Here is an 18,798-nt window from a genome sequence, read left to right on the forward strand (position 1 = left end):
AAAAAATCAAAAAGCACTGACTCGGGACAATCTGCAGTTCTAAACGAATCTTAAAACATATCTTACTATAAATACTGTCTTCCAAATATCTCCTTACAGTGTTTCTGAAATCATATGTTAATTATATCCTTGCCCTTGTTTATGCAGATTTATAAATAAAAGTAAAGCAACTTAATGAAATTCAAAATGTTAGTGTCCACCTCACCAAAATTTGAGTGAAAGTCTGACCATAACCAGTTTTGCAGTAAGATTTTAACACAGATTTGGCAGTATAAGGGTTACGTATGCCCAATCTCATCCGTACTAAGGATAAAGTGGGGTACTTTGCAGAGAAGTAGAAAAAGGCTGACAAGAAATTTGAAAGAAAGTTCTTGTCCCCTTCCACATCCATTAAACCCTGGAATCCCTTGCACAAAGAGAAGGATGTAGAAATAAAGTAGAAGAAAGAAAAGTAGCCAATTCTGACCTTTCAAACTTTTTTTGGCCCTAGCTCCCTTCTCATCCCCATCCATCTCCTCTTTTTCCTCTTCCCCCTGCCAAGAAAGCTATTACACTACCATCATTCCTGAAATACAAGGCCAAAGACTGTCACTAGTAGGTTAAAGACTTCAAATACAATCTAGCAACGATTTGTTCTGAAAACCTCCACAAGCCAGTAAAAAATAACTGCCTTCACAAAACTGCAGGAGGCCAGTCACAAGAGAATCATAAAAAAAGGTCCAAATGGCAGCTTCACTTGAGTTTTTGGAAGGTGGTTAGTACTTCTTCCAAAGACTTCGTGACTGAAGTAATGTTGCATACAACTATGTGGGAAACTGCATCTTGCCTTATAACATGCTGGGTACTAGGTCTTGCTCTCAATTTCAGCAGTGAAATTGGCAATAGATTTTTCTGCAAGGTGAAGGGTCCTGTTTGACTTCAGCTTGGAGACTGGACAAGAGTTTAGGGACCCTTCTAGAATCGTTTAGTATCTAAGGCATTATTCTATCCTTTCATTTGGTTTTAACTTTGAACATTTTGATTGATTTTTCATTTAGTTTATTTGTCATTTGGATTTTTTTGCTTTCTATATGCAACTAGTTCGTGAGGTACCACTTAAATGATGGTGATTTTTCCAAACACAGTATTTCTCAAATTCAATTCAAATCTTACTTGCTAGCTACTATTCTGCACACAGTAACCTCTTTCTCAAAAAAAAAAATCCAAAAAGGCAGCAGAAAAACAGCTACAGATGGAGACATAAAAAGGATAAAGAAAAAGAAAGGGGAAAATATATAATTATTCTGTGTTGGTTTAAAGTATTTCCCATATAAAGTATGGTTCTTAATCAGGAAATATAAGATTCTGATGCAAAATTCTTAAATCTCAAAAATGAGTTGAAACTTTTCCTGTAAATGCAGAGGAAACGTCAACATTTCCTTTGGCTTATTTCCCTGATTTGTAAGCACAATGCTACATATACATCGATAAATCTTAAAAGCAGGTTGTATCAATACTCAGGTCAAGAGCTGTCAAACTAACAATGCAAGTAAAACTACCCCAGGTTCACCTACCACTACCAATACACTACTTACATAAAGCACTTACATTTTGCCTGCAACTGGAAAGATTAGGAGAGATTAAAATTTAGGCGAATGAGTAAAGTTTCTTAATGAAAACAAAAAGACAACACCAGGCAGTCTACTACGCATGGCTGCTTAGCTGGATTTGTCAAACACTAGGCAAGTTTCCATGACATGATTCAGGAGAAGCATAATGTAAGACATTATTTTTGTCAAGTAAATTTAAGCTCAGTTTTTTTAGGCAGGGAAGAAATGAAAAATGCCCAAAGCAAAAAGCTTAGAAGTTATTAGAAGCATTACTAGTGCCTGTGGCTTAAAGGCATTACTAAAGACTTCCCAGCCATAGCCAATAAAGAAGCAGAAAAGACAACTGTGTGTGCTAACCATTCATGCTGCAGTCCTTTACACATTACTGTTCTGAAAAAGTAACTACAGGAAGATGAGGAACCATTATAAAGCACACTACGAACATACTTACAGAAGGCAAGAAAAAAAATTAACATGCTTGGAAGAAAAAAAAAACTTACAGTTAAAAAAAAGTCTGTATCAAAAGCTCATATTGTTGTTTATTTCTCTTTGATCTTCTCAGACAACAGGGTGGGTATTTTAAAAGAACCATGAGATAAGAATTGCAAATTACTGCTTCAAAACCATTCACACTTTACATTCTAGGAAGAAAATCATCCTACATCTAGCTCAGCAATTTAAAGTCAGAACTAGATGCATAATACCAAGGAAAGAACATTTGCTACAGATATCACCTAAATTCTGAACTGTGGGATACTGCTGAATTCTGATGTTGTCAAAGTAATTATGTTAAATGCAGTCCTATTTGACTGGTCTTCACCCAGCACACAAGTTGAACAAGCTACATAAAAATCAGTCTTTTGCATTCAGATCCACACGGAAGTGATCTGAAGATCCAGAATCTCCTTCCAAAGTTAGCAGCATTTCACAAACTATTGAATTATGGTGTGGGTGAAGATGTTTCTATTTTGCTTTCATGTAGCCTTCTCTCTGCTTGCTGGAGAAAATTCCTCTGCCTACAATGCACTGTAACAGTGTAAGTGGTGTGGAAACTTTGATGAAAGACAGCCAGGAACTGCTAAAACACCTTCAGAGAACCAATGCATCTTTAACCATCACAATCCTGTGGCCTTACAGTTCAACTGCAATTTGATTTTAGGAAAGACTGAAAGCATACGCTTCAGTACAGTTCTAACGCACCTCATTTTATTGTTAACTTATAAGAAATAACAGAAATTTAAAAATGTTGTAAAGTACTGTATAGTACCACTGGAAATCCTGGGTAGTTATTGTGAACCCATTCATTGATTAATCCATGCGAAGTTTTAAAATATCATGTTTGACAGCAGATCTGAAGACATGAGATCAAATTGTAACATTCAGTTTGTTTCTGAAATGAAAAACGTATACAGAAATTGAAGCCTTTGAAAGAAAATTCTAAATCTGAGAATCAGGCTCTCAAATTATGTTAAAATTGACAGTACATTCTATACTATCACCTCTTTCACAAGAGTATTGGGGGGAAACAAACCAATTTTACTAGGAAAATATAATTCATTCACATTTTACTACAGAAAGGCAAACAAGGCTTTACTTGTTACTAACAACTGTACAGGTCTTACTCTAAAAGACCATAGGAATCATGGAAACCAAACATGTTACAATCTCTGGCAGACTGCTCTTTCTTCATCAAAGATGGCTAAAATATCCGTTTGTTTGAGAAGGAAACAACTTTGGGTCAAATCACACAAAAATTCAAGAAAAACGTGACTATCAAATGCTAAAGCTCAGAAACAACAGGTAAGCTATCCAAAACATATGCAGGATGCTGATTAACTCAGATGAAAAGCAAAAGGTACTCCCTCAGGAGGACGCCGCGAAATTTGTATATCAAGAAATACTATGTATCAAACTACCATCACTGTTCTCTGGGAGAGCTATCTACATGTGGTTGACCTATGGTCAATAACCACAGTGACAGAGCTCAATCCAAACATGGCAGAGAAAATACAAATGCATAGAGACATGAGGACATAAGGTTCCAGGCATTACCATCACTAAGTCTTTTAACACCACCTCACTTCCCCTGATGCTGCTTTAGAAGATCAGTGAAACAAGAAGGGTTCAGATGGTCTAAAGCAAACACTACCCATCTCCACTTTTAGAATATAGCCAGAAATTACTACTTTATGAAAAAATCAGCAAAAAAATTATCTGAATGGTCTCAGAGATTGAAAAAAAACTGTAATTTTAATTCAGGGAGCATTTTAAGGCAAAAGTATGTAAAACTGTATATGCACCATTAGTACAGAGTTCAGCACTGCTTTTAACCTCTGACTAAACCTTCCTCCCTATCTTATGATATGATTTGATCCTGCAACTGATTTAGATTGAAGTAGAAAGTGTATTTTTCTCTTGTCAAGACACGAATTTTTGAAAGACTTTTTTAACAATCTTGCCAGCAATGCCATTCATTTTAGGAAGTCTGTAGTCTTAAGAAATCCAAGGCACACACAAAGCAGGAAAAAAAATACTTATTCTATTACTGAATAATTTATTCAGAAACAATATTGAAATGTCTAACAATTACATGGCATACATACATTATCTAATATAAAAAAAAAACAAACGTGACAGCACTTTAAGAAAAGAGTTGCACTCCAAGCAAAGCGAAAAAAAAATCAGTGGATCCCTAAACTTTAAAATTTCCTTTTTCTTTCTAGTTCCCTTTGTGATCACAACTGCAACAAATTCAAATCAATCTTTAATGTACAGTACAATAGCACACAGTTTGAGCAGGAAATTTGGAACAAATGAAAAATGCAAAATAGCAAATTTGCATTTAATTTGTTCATTCTCCATAGCTTGTAAAGTTTCCAGGCTCAATAAGCTCACCAAATTCAAGTGCAAATTATAAATCTCTTTTTTCTCACTAGTAAACAGCACAGAGAATTACAGAGAACTTAAAGCCATTACACAAAAGACAACCAGTTACACAAAGATACCCCCTATTCATTACATCCCTACAGGGTTTGAACTGAATACTCGTCAACAGAAGTGTATATGCTTGGAAACAGAAGTTTAAAGATTGCATGACATATGAATATCGCAGACAGGATACAGCACTATGTCAACAGCCATGAGTTTTGGAAGAAAGATACTAGAAATGAGTTAGGGATAGGAAAAAAATAGTCCTCATGCAGGAAGAAAGTGGGTATAATGGAAGGAATAGGGTTTAATGTTGCACAGTACAGACCCCTCTGATGTGACTAAGCAACCCTGAAACAGTGCAAGTTTAGAAAGACAAGCAAAGCAAGTTACCTCTGCAGTATAACACTGGTAAGAATCACATGAAGAGTTGAGAATTAGCAAGAATGCTGACATCTGTCTCAAGTTAGTGCTGAATTGCTTTTGTTAAGACCACACAAAGAGTTTGAGTACACATAACATGCAGTTAAGTATGTCCTAGCAGCCTTCATGGCATTTCCTTAAGAACAGCCCTAAAAAAATTTCAGAGTGAAACAGGAAATATTTCAATCTTTAAGAGACAAAGTGGTATACATTGCAATAAGATTTTTAGATCATTCCAAGCTATAGTACCAGATCCAAATTGTAATTTTCAAGTACATGAGCTATAATTTGGTATACTGTAAAAAAGAGCTTTTCTAAAGTTTGGATGTTAATTAGCCCTTACTTTCTAGGGTTCCAAGTTTAACTGCTTGGATTATATATCCACATGCAAGGTCCTCAAGTTTAGCTCGTGTTAATGTTTCCTTTCAGTGGTCAAAAGCTAAGCAAACACACACATTAGCCACCACTCAGCAGTAAATCAACAGAAAAAGCAATGTATGAATCCATAGTTAAGGTTTACTGGGACAGTAATGATGACTGCATCCAACAAGAAAAGATAACAAAACAGAGGGCAGGAAGTTCAAACACAAGATGAGCTTAAACCTGAACAAGAATGGAATCACCTAGAGGAGAAGAAAGGGCACAGATACAAATAGCACAAAATATACTCAAAAACTTAGGCACAGAGAAATGTTAAAATGATAAATAATGGCTTTGCATTTATATAGCACCATCCATCCAAACAAGACAAAGCGCTTTACAAATATTAATGACTTGAGACACAGTGTCTTCAAAGGTATCCATATTCAATTTGAAGTGTGTTGTAACAGAACTCTAAAGAACACTAGAGACATTTTTACAGGTTGTTTCCTATGCAGGCATTCCCCTATGAAACACTCCTGTTTCTAAAGCATTTATAAATTCCATGACACATGCTACACTTCTAAGCTCTAGAGGAAAGACTCGAAAGGTAGTGTCTATAAATACTTATTCAGTAACAACAGAAAGACAGAAAATTACTCCTATTCTCAAATTTCAGAATGAAGGAAAGCCTACATTTCAAAAAGAGAATGTTTAACCAGATATTGCAGCAAAAGTTTCCACAGCTAAGTAGCAGCAGCAGCACTAGAAAAAAAAACATTATCAAAGAATAATTCTAAGACATCAGCACTGCACTTAGAAAATTTTACATTACATAATTACATCGTAATAAATCCATAAGAAATAAGCAGACTCCAAATGCACCTTCTGGCCCATCTATCATTCTGCAGTATTAGAAACACTTCAAAGAGAGAAAAAGAGGGAGAAAACAAGACAATGAACCTTACCCTCTGAGCTTTTGCAAGTTCTTCCTTCAATCGTTCATAGCCCTTTTCTCTTACTTCCAGTACAGATGGGCTCCGTAAGTGAGATAAACTGTCTGTACTCAACCCAAAAATATCTTCATTTCCTTCAGCAACATCTGCTACTGTAGTACCCTGCAAAAGCTCTCTCTCTACGTTATTGCTCTCCTTCCTGGCATTACTGTGATTGAGTGACCCACTCTGGGGTCCAGAGGTAGAACAAAGTACTGCGTCGGTAACATTGATGCTGTAAAGAAAACAATATAATTTTTATTTATATAATGCATTAAGAGTAAGTCTTTTAGAAAGGAAAGCAGTGAAGTTGAATATAGAATTAAGGACACAATTTAATATTACAACACTGTAAATACTATTAAAATTGTATCTTATATGAAGCAAATAGTTTATATGCAACAAACATCAACAATTTAAGTAAAAAGACACATGGCATTTACCTGACACCTGATACTTCTCCACAATTCAGTTGTCTGGGAGATGAATAAACAGGTTGTGTAGGAAGGTCAGAAACATTTAATGCGTTGGGTTGGATTGGTGTGGACACAACAGAAGGATGTGGTCGGTAGATTACACTGGGTGAGGTAGTTTGTTCCTGAGTCCCTGGCTCATTTACTCCAAGAAGATCTGGTGTAGTAGGCGAAGCGAGGTTCACTTCATGAAAGCCTTCCAAGGGGTCACTGGCCATAATAAAAGCCTCATTATATGAATCCCTAAATGAAATAATCACATTATCAGAAAGAAAACAGGAAATAAAAATATCTGACAGCTTCCTGAATTTAAAAAGCACTCAAATATGTTCAAAGTACTTTGTGATAGAATGCAAACTGCGGACTACTCCTGCAAAAGTACAAACTTCAACCACCAAAAATGTTTTTTACACCCATTGGACTGTTGAGTCCAGAAGATCTAACAGCAGACTCTGCATCTAAATGGGATGATAAAATCAGTAACATACTCAACATCACAAAACAATGTAATTTTTAATATAATCTAAAGCTGTTTCATATCAAAACAAATATATTTCATTCATGAAAGAGGGGTAGACCAGGGAATCAGCTAAGAAAAAAAACTCTAAACCTAAAACTTCCACTTTTTATCTCAATGAAGCAAATAATCTAGGACAGAAATCAGTGAATGTGACAATTGCAAATAAGTGAATTGTGAACAGAAATATATTATAGGTAGAAAGTACTATGAATTGGCAATTTAACTGACAATATTTCAGTCTGTTTTTTAATTACATATGCTTTTCGTAAGATCAACAGAAAACACAGACAACACATGATTTTTACAAGTCCAACTTTCTAGCAGTATATCAGAGATGACAAAAATCTCTGCATAATTCAAAACTGTGTGTTGCAAGTATTATGAAGAAATTTGTGAAGGAATTACTTAGCACTGATTATTCACTGCAAAAAAATTCCCACCTATTCCATGTTACATAAATACAGAAGAGAGAAAAGGCTCAAAAAGATACTTAATGCTCAAAAAAAAATCTAAACAAAACAGTACATTGTATTTTACAGAGAAAGTTGCTTGCATCCTACACTTGAAAAGACAAGGCAGGGAGAAGATCTATAAAGATGACAGTCACAACCATGACTAGAGGATGCCATCAACTTCATTAGCTACTTCACAAAACACACAGGAAGACATCAAGAACGGAATCCCAAAATTACATATGAAGTGATGTTTTAGTTAATTTAAGACTTTCTGGTCACTTTAATCTCAAAGAACACTATTCAAAACTCTTCTGCATCTCAAGGATTGCAGCGTGTATACATACCAGTGTGAAACAAGGAGCTTTGCCAAATCAGCAGGTACGCGTGAGAGAAATTCAACCATTCAGACAGCAAGAATATGTTAATTGCTAAAAAAACCAAACCAACAAACAAAAAAAAAGGTAAAAAAAACCTCACCTCCCTCTAAGAAACTGCCCAGACTTAGGGACAAGAATGACCTTACATAAATTAAAAGGAACGTTTTTGTTTCATATTCCTTTTCTGCAGAAAATTTTATGCAGAAATTTGTTTTATTTTGAACTCACAAGAGCAGTTGTACAAATATGATTCACCCAGAAAAAACACTGACAGTTTTAGGCTTTGAAGCTTTCCTATAATGGAGATGAAAAGCTTATTTTTGAGTTTAAGTAACTTTGGCAAATATTGCTGTTTGTTTTCCCTATAGTTCTTCTTAACTATTAGAAGCCTTATAATTACATGCTCTACATGATGATAAAGCTTGTTAAGTAGACAAATAAAAATGAATGTTTACAGTGCAATTATTACATAATTGCTATACCTTTAATAAGCTAAAATACTGCCATCTTTATAGTTCATCACCCCAGTTGGAAAATATCCACGTTACAGATCTCAAAGTCAAGGTCACATCCACAAACACACTTTCCCTTCCTTTGTTCCCACCACTCTCTTTTCACCACCAAGCCAGCCATACTCTACACAACTAAACTGACAACATCAACCTGTCACTTACACTTCCTAATTCTTGGGATTCCAGTCTTCAATACTGACAAAAGACACAGGCTCTAAACATGGATGCAGAAGGGCTGCCTAGATGCCTTGCCTTTTCTGTAGCACCTAGGAAAGTGCACCCAAATCCACACAACAGAAGCAGAAATTAAGACCTACCTGAGACCAAAAGAGGAACAGAATTCTGCCACATACACTCTGCTGTTGATTAGCTTCTATTTCAAGTTTGAAAGCTGCATTCCTAGTCACTCTTAAAACTCACAGTCTGCCCTGATATTTAGTAGAGATATAATGGAACTTCCTATCACCGGTACTGACTGCTTGAAGCTGCACACCCCATTGGGCTGAACTTTGCTATGCAAGGGTTTTTTAAAAAAACTGTTTTTTTTAAAAAAAAAAAAACTACTTAGCCTTTTCCAAGAATAAAAAAGGCTCAGGCAAAGTTTATTTGTTGTTTTTTTAATTTATTTTACTATTTCTGTACAAATCTTAGGGCTCTGTTTGGAGAAAATACTTTAAGTACACAGAGTAAGCAACAGGTTAAAAGATGCACCATGCCATGTATTTATGATAACAGACACAAATTTGGGTACACTCTAAAGTCCAGAAGGCTATGCTGACTCAAATAGATAAAAAACAATTGAAAGTCTACTTATTATCTTTCAAATGCTCAAATGCATTTCTAGCTGTCCCTCTGAACCATCACATCAACTCACCCTGGAGTATCTTCAGAGTATGGATGGGAGGAATCTATCGTAACTACATGGTCCCACTCCTTTGAGAAATGTTCTACTTAACTTTTCTACAGCTTTTCCACCTAACCTGCCTACATCCTGCAGTATTTTTAACAGTAAAAAAAAAAAAAAAAAAAAAGTTCAAACCAAAAAGATTAGGATAGTTACAAGACTATCACTCTGCTTATACATTAAATATTGACCTCAGCCTAAACAGTAAATAAATTCATGCATAACTTCTCAGCTATCAAAAAATAAGCTCCATCTGATACAGGAAGGAAAAAAGTTTAAAAAGTTATACAAGTTATTCCTGGAAGAGCCAAAAATAAAGTCCCTCAGCTATATTTTTCCCATAGCCTGTCAAATGGGCACTCATAAGCAAACCATCTGTGTAAAACACTTTCCATTCACAATTTCTTCTTTCCTAAGATTACTTCTCACTAGGCAGTGAGCAGGCAGAAGCTGGGTACACCACCCAGACAAGACAAAGAAACCCATATTAAGTATCTCAGTTTCAAGATTCACCAACACCATTATGAAGACACATAAATAAACCAAAACATACATGCAAAAAGCGAGGTGGTTGTAAAATTAAAAGCTCTCTTTTAGGAAAGAACTCCTCAAAGTAATGGTAACCAAAAGGAGGTTTAAAAATGCACATTAAATTTCAGTGTCATTACAGATTAGAGGCTTCCTTAAGGCTTGCAGGAAGCATTCACATTATTGACTAAGGCAGCGATCAAGAGCCTTGCTGTGAAGGAACATGGAGCAAATGGTAATCGGAGGGCTTCACTAGGAGCCAAGCTGACTGCGTGCAAAGAACCACACTCTGCTGGCACAGCACTCTTTAGTAGTAGTTCTGCTACTGTGAACAAAAGCTGATATTCTGACATTTCAGGGCAGCACACATGTTAAATAAAATAATTCATTTTCTTAGTACTTTTTCTACCACCTTAATGTAAGGTGAAAGCTTAGAATCGCATTAGTGCCTACCCAACATCGTTATTTTTGTCTTAGTTGATACTATGCAATTAGAATCACATAAAAAATGTCAAGTACTGTAATAAATCAGGATGAAACAACAAAATAATTCATTTCCTTATGCTTTCATCTGGAAATAATGCAAATTTGGATGGAGCTGACAAAATGTCATTTTTTATTACCTCTTTGCTGCCACACCTGCACTGCTGAATTACCACAACTTCATGAGGAAACTGTGCTCAAATCTACTATTTTCTCTAATAATAAACTAAAATGTACTACAAAGAAATCAGTTTAACAACAGTTGGTTTAACACTTCCTAAAGCTTCTAACAGAAATTGAAATTTTTAATAACAGTAAAATCAAAATGCTTAACCTGATTTTTCTGTTATAACTCTAAGAGGGGTTTAGCTACTTTTCTGAATCAAAGAACTCAATAACTAAATACTAAAAGACTCCCAGAAAGGCAGTAATTTATTGTGGTTTGTTTCCTTTTGGGAAAAAAAAAATGTTGAAAACCACCTACTACAAACTCTGGAGTTTGTCTTTCACAGATTGCTTTTAAATACCAGACACTTTGAAGATAACTCTGAACAACCTCCTAATTTTTATAGTCCATTTAAAGCAATGCCAACACCAAACACTGCACACATCGGTAATCTCATTTTTAGCTTTAATAGTAAAAGAGTACAATTTTAACAGAATGGCTACCTGCTTGAGTAGGAAGAAAAAAAAAAATCCCCTAAGAAGAAAGTTAACACTTCTAAACATTTTTAGCAAGAGGAAATTCTAGTTAGTATTTATCAAAAGAACATGCCTATTAGCCATTGTGGTTTAACCTCCGTGCAGCAAGCCTTTTAATATGTAACTCAGTCTCAAAGACTTCATTAGACACCAACATCTGTTTCAGCTGATTTGGGAGGAGTCTGGAAAGTGAATTTTTCCTCAAAATGACTGCCACTAGTCCACCACTGGACCTGCATTCTTCTCAGTCAGTTTAGGGAAAAATGGGTTTTTTTTAAATATTTGGCATTATAGAGCCTGGAATGTAATATGTTTTAAAATCTAAAGAACTCAGTAGAGAATTAAGAACAGTGGACTAATGAATACCTTTTAAAGAAACAGTTCAATGAAGTAGTAGAATATAGCTACTTCAGACCTATCAGATGCAAACAGGCAGTTTAAATTTTCAATTGTTGTAATGCATATACAGGCATTATTTTCAAGTTCAAAACTAATTCAATTACATCTATCCAGTATAAGATATTCATGAGATGTAGGCAGGACAAAGTTTGGCAGATTTTCTTCCTAAATTATCTTATATTTAATCTTAGCCAGAGATTTCAAGCAAGTTTAAACACCATTATCCAATGCCAGCTGATTGCATGAACACAATTCAAGATTTGGCATAGGAATTTCTTTAAGATTTGCAAAAAATAATTTCCACTTCTAAAATTCAGCAATTATGATAGAAATATCTGCTCCAGGAGCCCAAAACTATTTTTAAAAAAAAATTTTTTTTTGAGACAGTAAGAAAGCACTGGACTACTCCAGTCTTTACATATTCTACTTTTATTTTTAACTGACCTCACACCATGTATTTACCAACAGATGATAAATTAGGCAAGTAAAGGGGAGGTAAACTGTAAGTTTGACAAGTCTACAGAATTTAACAGCTAGCAGAAACACACTTGGTTTAATGTGAGAGTATTTTTCTACTGCATTCCCTCTAGTGTTGTCATATAACACTATGATGTGGGTCTTCTATTTTTACTCTCACTCTATGCATTGAAAACACTATTTTGCACTGTATTAAAAGAAACACAGTCTAATTCATAGCAGGATTTTATGAAGTTAAAAGGATTTTTGTTTTGATGAACTGAGGATGAAAAAAATCTCTTTTGAAAACTTTATAATAGATGTATCTTCAGCTAGAAAAATATAGGCACCAACAGCAAGTGTCTCTCTTACAGAAACAAGCAGCACACGAGATTCAATGACCTATATTTATGAAGTGCTTGTGAAACTTATAAATAAACATGGCTTAGAGTCTAGTAGATAGTACACCCCTTACTAGAGTGAAAAGTCAGTGCTTCGCAAATACAAAGAATACTACAAACTTTCATTGTAAACAAACATTCAAAGAACGCTGTTCTGTTCACAAAGACTCTCAAACCAAGTTAATTAAACTGAAAATATGATTCTCTTTGCGGTTGCTGTTCTTTTTAAAGCAGAGCATTGTTCTGCCTTATCTTGGAAACAATTTCACAAGCCCATCTCAGGTTTAAACCTGATCACAATGACTGTAGTGTCATTCTTGCCAAGACTTGGACCTAACGACCCTCTCGTTTTCAGTTAACACTGAAAATATTCAGTAAGTAAACTTAAAACTTCAGTAAAATTACAATGAATTTCCTGACATTATAACTGCAAATGCATTTAAGGAAGTATTTTCTTAATTTATTAAAAAATGGTTAGCATATTAGTGCTAATAGTCTCTAATACAAGTCTTGACAGGTTACAGTAAGACAGTATTTTACATACCATATTAAAAAGGGTGTCAAAAATAAAAATCCAAAGTACACATCGCTTTTCTGAGAAAATCCATAAACCTAAGTGGAACAGTGAGTGACCATCCCATTTGGTATTTTACATGAATTTTTAAACCATGTCAATAAAAGCTGTGAAGATAGCATCAGTCTATAATCAAAATGCTTCTTGTGACTGTTCTGTTCTCCTACATAAAAAAGAAATTCCCCTTTTAAATATAGCATATCAAGATGGATATTCCAGTCGCAGCTGTGAGGTGCCCTCCCATTTGTTATTTATTAAAAGCATAATGAGAACAGTAAATTATTTATCCTTCTTTGCTCACTAGGTAACATTAACCAAGCACAACAGACGAATGACTGCCAAGAGACAAATACAGAAGGCCAAACTTTAACCCTTACAAAAACTCATTAAACAGATCTATAATAGAAACAACAATAAAATTATTAAAGCAACAAGATTTCAGGTTTTGCCCTATAGCGACAAATGCAAATATTTGAACAGATGGTAGCTGCCAATACATACTTCTAGTCTGAATGACCTTACATCTGCTTCAAAAGAGAAGCTGATAATTTCAGTTACAGCAAGTCTGTAGAACATTAATTATTTTATCTATCAAGATAACTATTTTTGAGACTTCCTAAGAACATGCTTTAAAATGAACACAGCAAACAAACCAAGCAGCATAAAACTCAATACACTATCTGCAAACGAAACAGACAACACTTTTAAACTCATGAAAACACTGTAGCTTTTTGTCAGCAAGACAAACTCTGACGGTATCATTAAAGCTTTGGTCACTCTGTGTTCTCCTGCTTTCAAAGCCCTGTGACTCCCGGGGAATCAGCGGAGCAGCAGAAATGTCAGCACTCTGGCAGCACAAATTTCTACATAGCTCATCGCTTGAAATTAACTTGCAACCAAAATTTACTTTCTGAACCTTACTGTCCAACATAACCACATTAGAAATTAAGGCTAAGTCAAATATGCTACTTAACTACTTCAGCTAACAAGACCACTTATCGGCGACTAAGTATGACCCTCAATATTGCTCGACAGACCATAAAGCAACCACAAACGCTACAGGCGAGTGCAGCCCCACTGTCCCACGGCGCAGAACGCCACTCCGGTCCCTGCCCACGCTGTTCTGGCGCCCCTCGAAGGGAGTAAAACCCGCGAAGCCCACGAGGGGCCCTGCCCGGCCCTCTCCCCGCTTCTCTCTCTGCCCCTTTCGGCACTCTCCCCTGATCCGCACCTGCCGACAGCTCTGTGAGCGGAGGCGAAGCGTTCAGTACTAGCTCAGCTTCCTCTCGCATCCCTCCTCACCTGGACTCGGTCACCGCCGCCGGGCCGCCCTTCCCCTCGGACGCCGCACAGGCACTACGTGGGGAGCACGGCAGCTGCTCCGACCCGCCGGCCCCGGGGATGCGATAGCTCTTTGTCCGCCGCCGCTGCTTTCCCCGGACCAGGTGCCCCCGGCACTTCCCGGGCTCATCCTTGAGAACTACTTTTGCCCAGTTTTCCCTTCGACCGCGGCTGCACTCGGGAACAAACGCATCCCTGCCGCCGACAGACCCTTCCGTGCGCACGCAAGCCCCGACGGATCGAGGTACGCCCTCCCGCCGCAGACAGGCACAGCGGCACGGCCCCACGCTCCCACGTTCATCCGGGCAGGGACCCACAGCCGCCGCAGCCAGCCCGCGCCCGGTCACGGCGCCCCGGCTAGGGGCAGCGCTTCCCGCCGGCGCCGGCTCCGCCCGCCTGGGCACAGGCTGCCGGAGACGCGTCGGCGGGCAGGTGCAGCAGCACTAGCGGAGAGTCACAGCCCGGGCAGCCACCCCTCGCTCCCGCTGGCGGAGCCGGAGCCGGGACCGGGGCCGCGCAGCCCCCGCCGCACGTACCTGCCGAGCCTCGAGAGAGGAGCGGCCGCCGTCGTCGCCGCGTCCCCTCAGCCGACTTGCGGGGCCGGGCCGCGCATGCGCGGCGCAGCTCAGCGCCCGCAGCGGGGCGGGGGGGGCAGGTGTGCGCGGCTCCTGCCGCCCCCTAGCGGCGGGGCGGGGGTGATCTCCGTGAGGGCAGCGGGGCGGGGGCGAGAGAATAAGCCGGGCCCGCGGGGCCTGCGCTCGTCACCTGCGCCGGAGGCTTACAACACCGAAACTTTGGTTACAACACTGAACACTTTCCTGTTCGGGAGCAGGCCAGGACAGGGCTGTTAAACCCTGAGTGTTTTGTTGCCGTGAAAAACACAAGTTCATCCGTTCTGTGTTTAATGGTATGCAGTAACAAAGGCACGGGATCGAGCAAATAAAAATGGGAAAATGAAAGAAATACCAGGTGGTTATCCAGCAATTTTCATTCACGGGGCATGCACTGCTCCAAAGCAGTTTCCCAGCCTGCCTAATGTATGTCTTAATTAAAGACTGAACTGTACACATCCAGTTTCTGAAATGAGACCACATTTAGAGCTATAAAAGGACTCATTTGCTAAGGAGAGGTGTTTTTCCAGCTCCAGTAGTTTGATAAAGAGCGATTACTAGTATGTCTCGTCTGGGCTTGGCCTAAGCCATCCCCACTGCCACCCTGACAGGAGCATGGTACTTGGCGCCCTTGAAGTCGTGGTCTGTCCTGTTCTGTGTGTCCTGTCTCTAAAGGTGATAGGCAAAATGTTATAAAGCTGCTATAAATAGGACTCCGTTTCACCACTGGTCTGATTACAGTGCCAAAGACTATGCTTCAAAGGACAGCAATATTAGCTGGACCATGTACTTCCCTTGCTGTTAATGCAGCTGAACTGAGCCGTGTGCTGCATGGTGAGGAACTTGAGCAAAAAACTAAGGTAAATAAGACCTTGTCCCATTCATCAGTTAAGGAATTTAGGCCGCATTCCAGTCAGTAATTGAAACTCTAATTATCTTGACAGCTTTCCACTGAATGTGAAAGAATCCTGTTCGGCCAGTCCTGCAGGCATAGCCACAGGCAAGTAATGTTCTGGTGGCACATTCCCCATGGCATCCACCAAGCAGGAAGTTCATTGAGAGCAAAATAATGTGACTAAGATTATATCAAAGGTCAAATGTATCATAAAGTAAATACAGTACCTATAAGTACATATATCTTCTAATTTACTTTCCAGTATGTAAATCTACACTGACTACAATGGGGCTCAGGCAGAAAAAGCTGCTACAGAAAGTCATCATCTATAGCTTTTCTGGAAGCAATCCGAAAACTAAAAACCAAAGTGCAAAAAGTAGAATATTCAAATATTCAAACACCAGTATAACTTGAAGTTTGATGTAAAAAACCCAAAAGAGCAGAGATGTTCAGTATAGAGACCTTGAACTTTAAGTTATTTACTTTGCTAATATTGACATGAAATAGAATCCAGGCAGTGCTATCAGAATACAGGTTTGACAAATTAGAAGATGCATCAGAAAGTTTATTAAAAACATGATTGCAAAAGAGATGACAAGTGGAATCAGAAGTTGAAAACAACCTATTAAGACATAGTAAACCAACAAGAGTCTATAATTAGGATCTGTAATCCAATAGTTCTTAATCCTGTACAATGACTGTGCTTGGCATGACAATTTGCTGTCTTAACCAGATTAGACATCTTGCAGTTCAAGAAATAAAAGCAATAAATTCCAAAGACATTTGACTGCTAAAATTAATCACCAACAGATTTATGCTGTCAAAGTACTCCAGTATTTTGCTCTGTGCAATACTTTAAAGAGTCAGGCAGCAACAAACCACAGAAAGCATAATTTACAGGGTTAATATTGAAAGCTAAAATAAATTTCATTAAATCCAGAGTAATAAATAAGAGAAAGAGTATTTTGAATGAGGTTGGGGGAAAAATAAAAGATATTTTAGAAGAGTATTTTACCCAGCCCTTTGCTCTTTCCTGAGCTGCAGGGCAGAGCTACTTCTCCAAGCATCATGAACTGAGAGGCAAGGTCACCAATGAGGGCACAGCCAAGGACAGGGCCAGGTGGCAATAGCAATGAGCTTTGCCATACACCAATGACCATCACCCAAGTTTGAGATGTCAAATCAAGTCCAGGATCCATTCAGGAAGTCTTATCAGGATGAGGCAGGAGGCAATACTGAAGACATGTATGACCTGTGTGCAGACCTACATCTGTGGTGTAGGTCTGAGGCTCATCCAAGGAAGGATCATCCAAGACAGACGGAATTTAGTTAACGTTTCTCATCTCCACAGAGAAGCACAAATGCCAGCTAATGTAATTTTCCCCCCTACAGGTTAGAGGAATAAAAGAAAGAGATGGTAGAAGATGTTCAAGTGTTTAGTAGGGGAGGATGTCCCAACAATATCATGTATAAATATAGCAAATAAAATTTGAAATCTCACTACCTACTCTTGCCCATGGTACTTCTTACTTGTTTTTTAATTATTTTTTTTTAATATCAAATGAACTGTACTTATTACCTCCCTTTCTGTCAAGATGTTATAAAACAATAAATTCAAGAAAGCCAAAGGATGAATCTATTAATAGTAGTCACACATGCATTGAAACCCCCCAGTACAGTGAAAGAAAACCTAAAGAATGATCAATTATATACAAAAAAAGGTACAGAGACTGTAAGTCTTGTCTGTTTTAGAAATTTCCTCCCCCCTCCTTCTATTAGCTCAGCTGAACCAGTGCTAGCAGTAGTGGGAACTATGGTTCCCCACTCAGGCATATTTCTTCAATGTTTAGCTAAGCATTTTGAAAGCAAATCCAATCAGTACATTGGCATAAATAAGCTTCCAGCTTATTGGAGCCCAAAAACTTATCTCTATGCTGCCCTCCCTGTCTAACTAATAGAATGTCAAAACTGGTGAAGTCTGTGTTATTTTTCAAATCTACCCACTAAAAAAAGGCCCAGAGTAACAGAAAATAAACAGGATTGATATTAACTGCTCCTGCAGCTCTTTCTCAAAACTTCCAATAGTGAAAGACAGAACATCCCCACTAAGCAGTGCATTCCAGTGCTGAACTAACCTTGGATTTACAAATATCTCCCAAAGTCTAACCTCATCTCCTGTGCTACAGTGTAGAAGAGGTAGAGAATGAGCTTCTATCAGTGGATACAGGAAGCAGCAATCTTCAGGGCATTTGATAGCATCATCTGTACCCTCAATTTTGTCAAAGGATAAACAATTATTTTGATCTTTCCTCATAGGTGATGTTTTTTAGACCTCCAATTGTTTTTATTGTTCTCTCTGGGTTTCTTCCTGTGGGTCTTCATCAGGGCAGTGCTCAGTTCCAGGCACAGCACTTCAGCTGAGGTCTGACCAGCACCGGCTCTAAAATACACCTATCTTGTATTGTTTTTACAGTAGTTTATGCTGGACAATGTGCCCCTCCCTTCCTTATGAGATGTCACAGGAGGGAATTTCAAAAGCCTTAGTAAACTCTATCTGTATCACATATATTGATTCTTTCCTATTTTTCTTAAAATGATTTGTTCAAATCATGTAACAAATATTTTGCAGCATCAGAACCTCAAACTGCTTCATAATCTTCAGCTCTGTTATCAATGTTATCACCTCTGTTTTCCATGCACTAAATTAATGTCAGAAACAAGAGCTTTAAATAGTGTCTAAAAAGGAAATGTTCATTAAAGCCCTGTATTCATTAATTGAAAGTCAAGGCTTGCATGCTAAAAAATACAAACTTGGCAAATAAATTCCTTTTATATACAGCGTATATCTACAAACAACCAGCAGAACTCGCTG

At 38.0% G+C, this 18,798-nt stretch overlaps 1 protein-coding gene across 13 annotated transcripts in view; it reads right to left on the reverse strand.

Moving 5' to 3' along the window:
- The window catches only part of RAB3IP (RAB3A interacting protein), a 32,590-nt gene extending 17,470 nt beyond the window's left edge, over positions 1 to 15,120 (reverse strand). For 2 of the 13 annotated variants that reach the window (XR_015285525.1, XM_023932050.2), the window contains exons 1-3: positions 14,382 to 15,009; positions 6,739 to 7,011; positions 6,269 to 6,530 (exon numbers count right to left, since the gene is read on the reverse strand). Coding sequence is in view for 6 of the 13 variants with exons in the window: in XM_023932050.2 (XP_023787818.1) it covers positions 6,269 to 6,530; positions 6,739 to 6,986 (510 nt within the window). In the remaining 7 variants the exon portion in view is untranslated. Of the gene's footprint in view, positions 1 to 6,268; positions 6,531 to 6,738; positions 7,012 to 14,381 lie in introns of all 13 variants that reach the window. The other 11 variants (XM_086884431.1, XM_086884429.1, XR_015285522.1 and 8 more) reach the window with 10 other exon arrangements.
- Positions 15,121 to 18,798: the final 3,678 nt, after the last annotated feature.

This window comes from Cyanistes caeruleus, chromosome 4, assembly GCF_971803275.1.
Source record: "Cyanistes caeruleus chromosome 4, bCyaCae1.hap1.1, whole genome shotgun sequence".
Classification (NCBI taxonomy): domain Eukaryota; kingdom Metazoa; phylum Chordata; class Aves; order Passeriformes; family Paridae; genus Cyanistes; species Cyanistes caeruleus.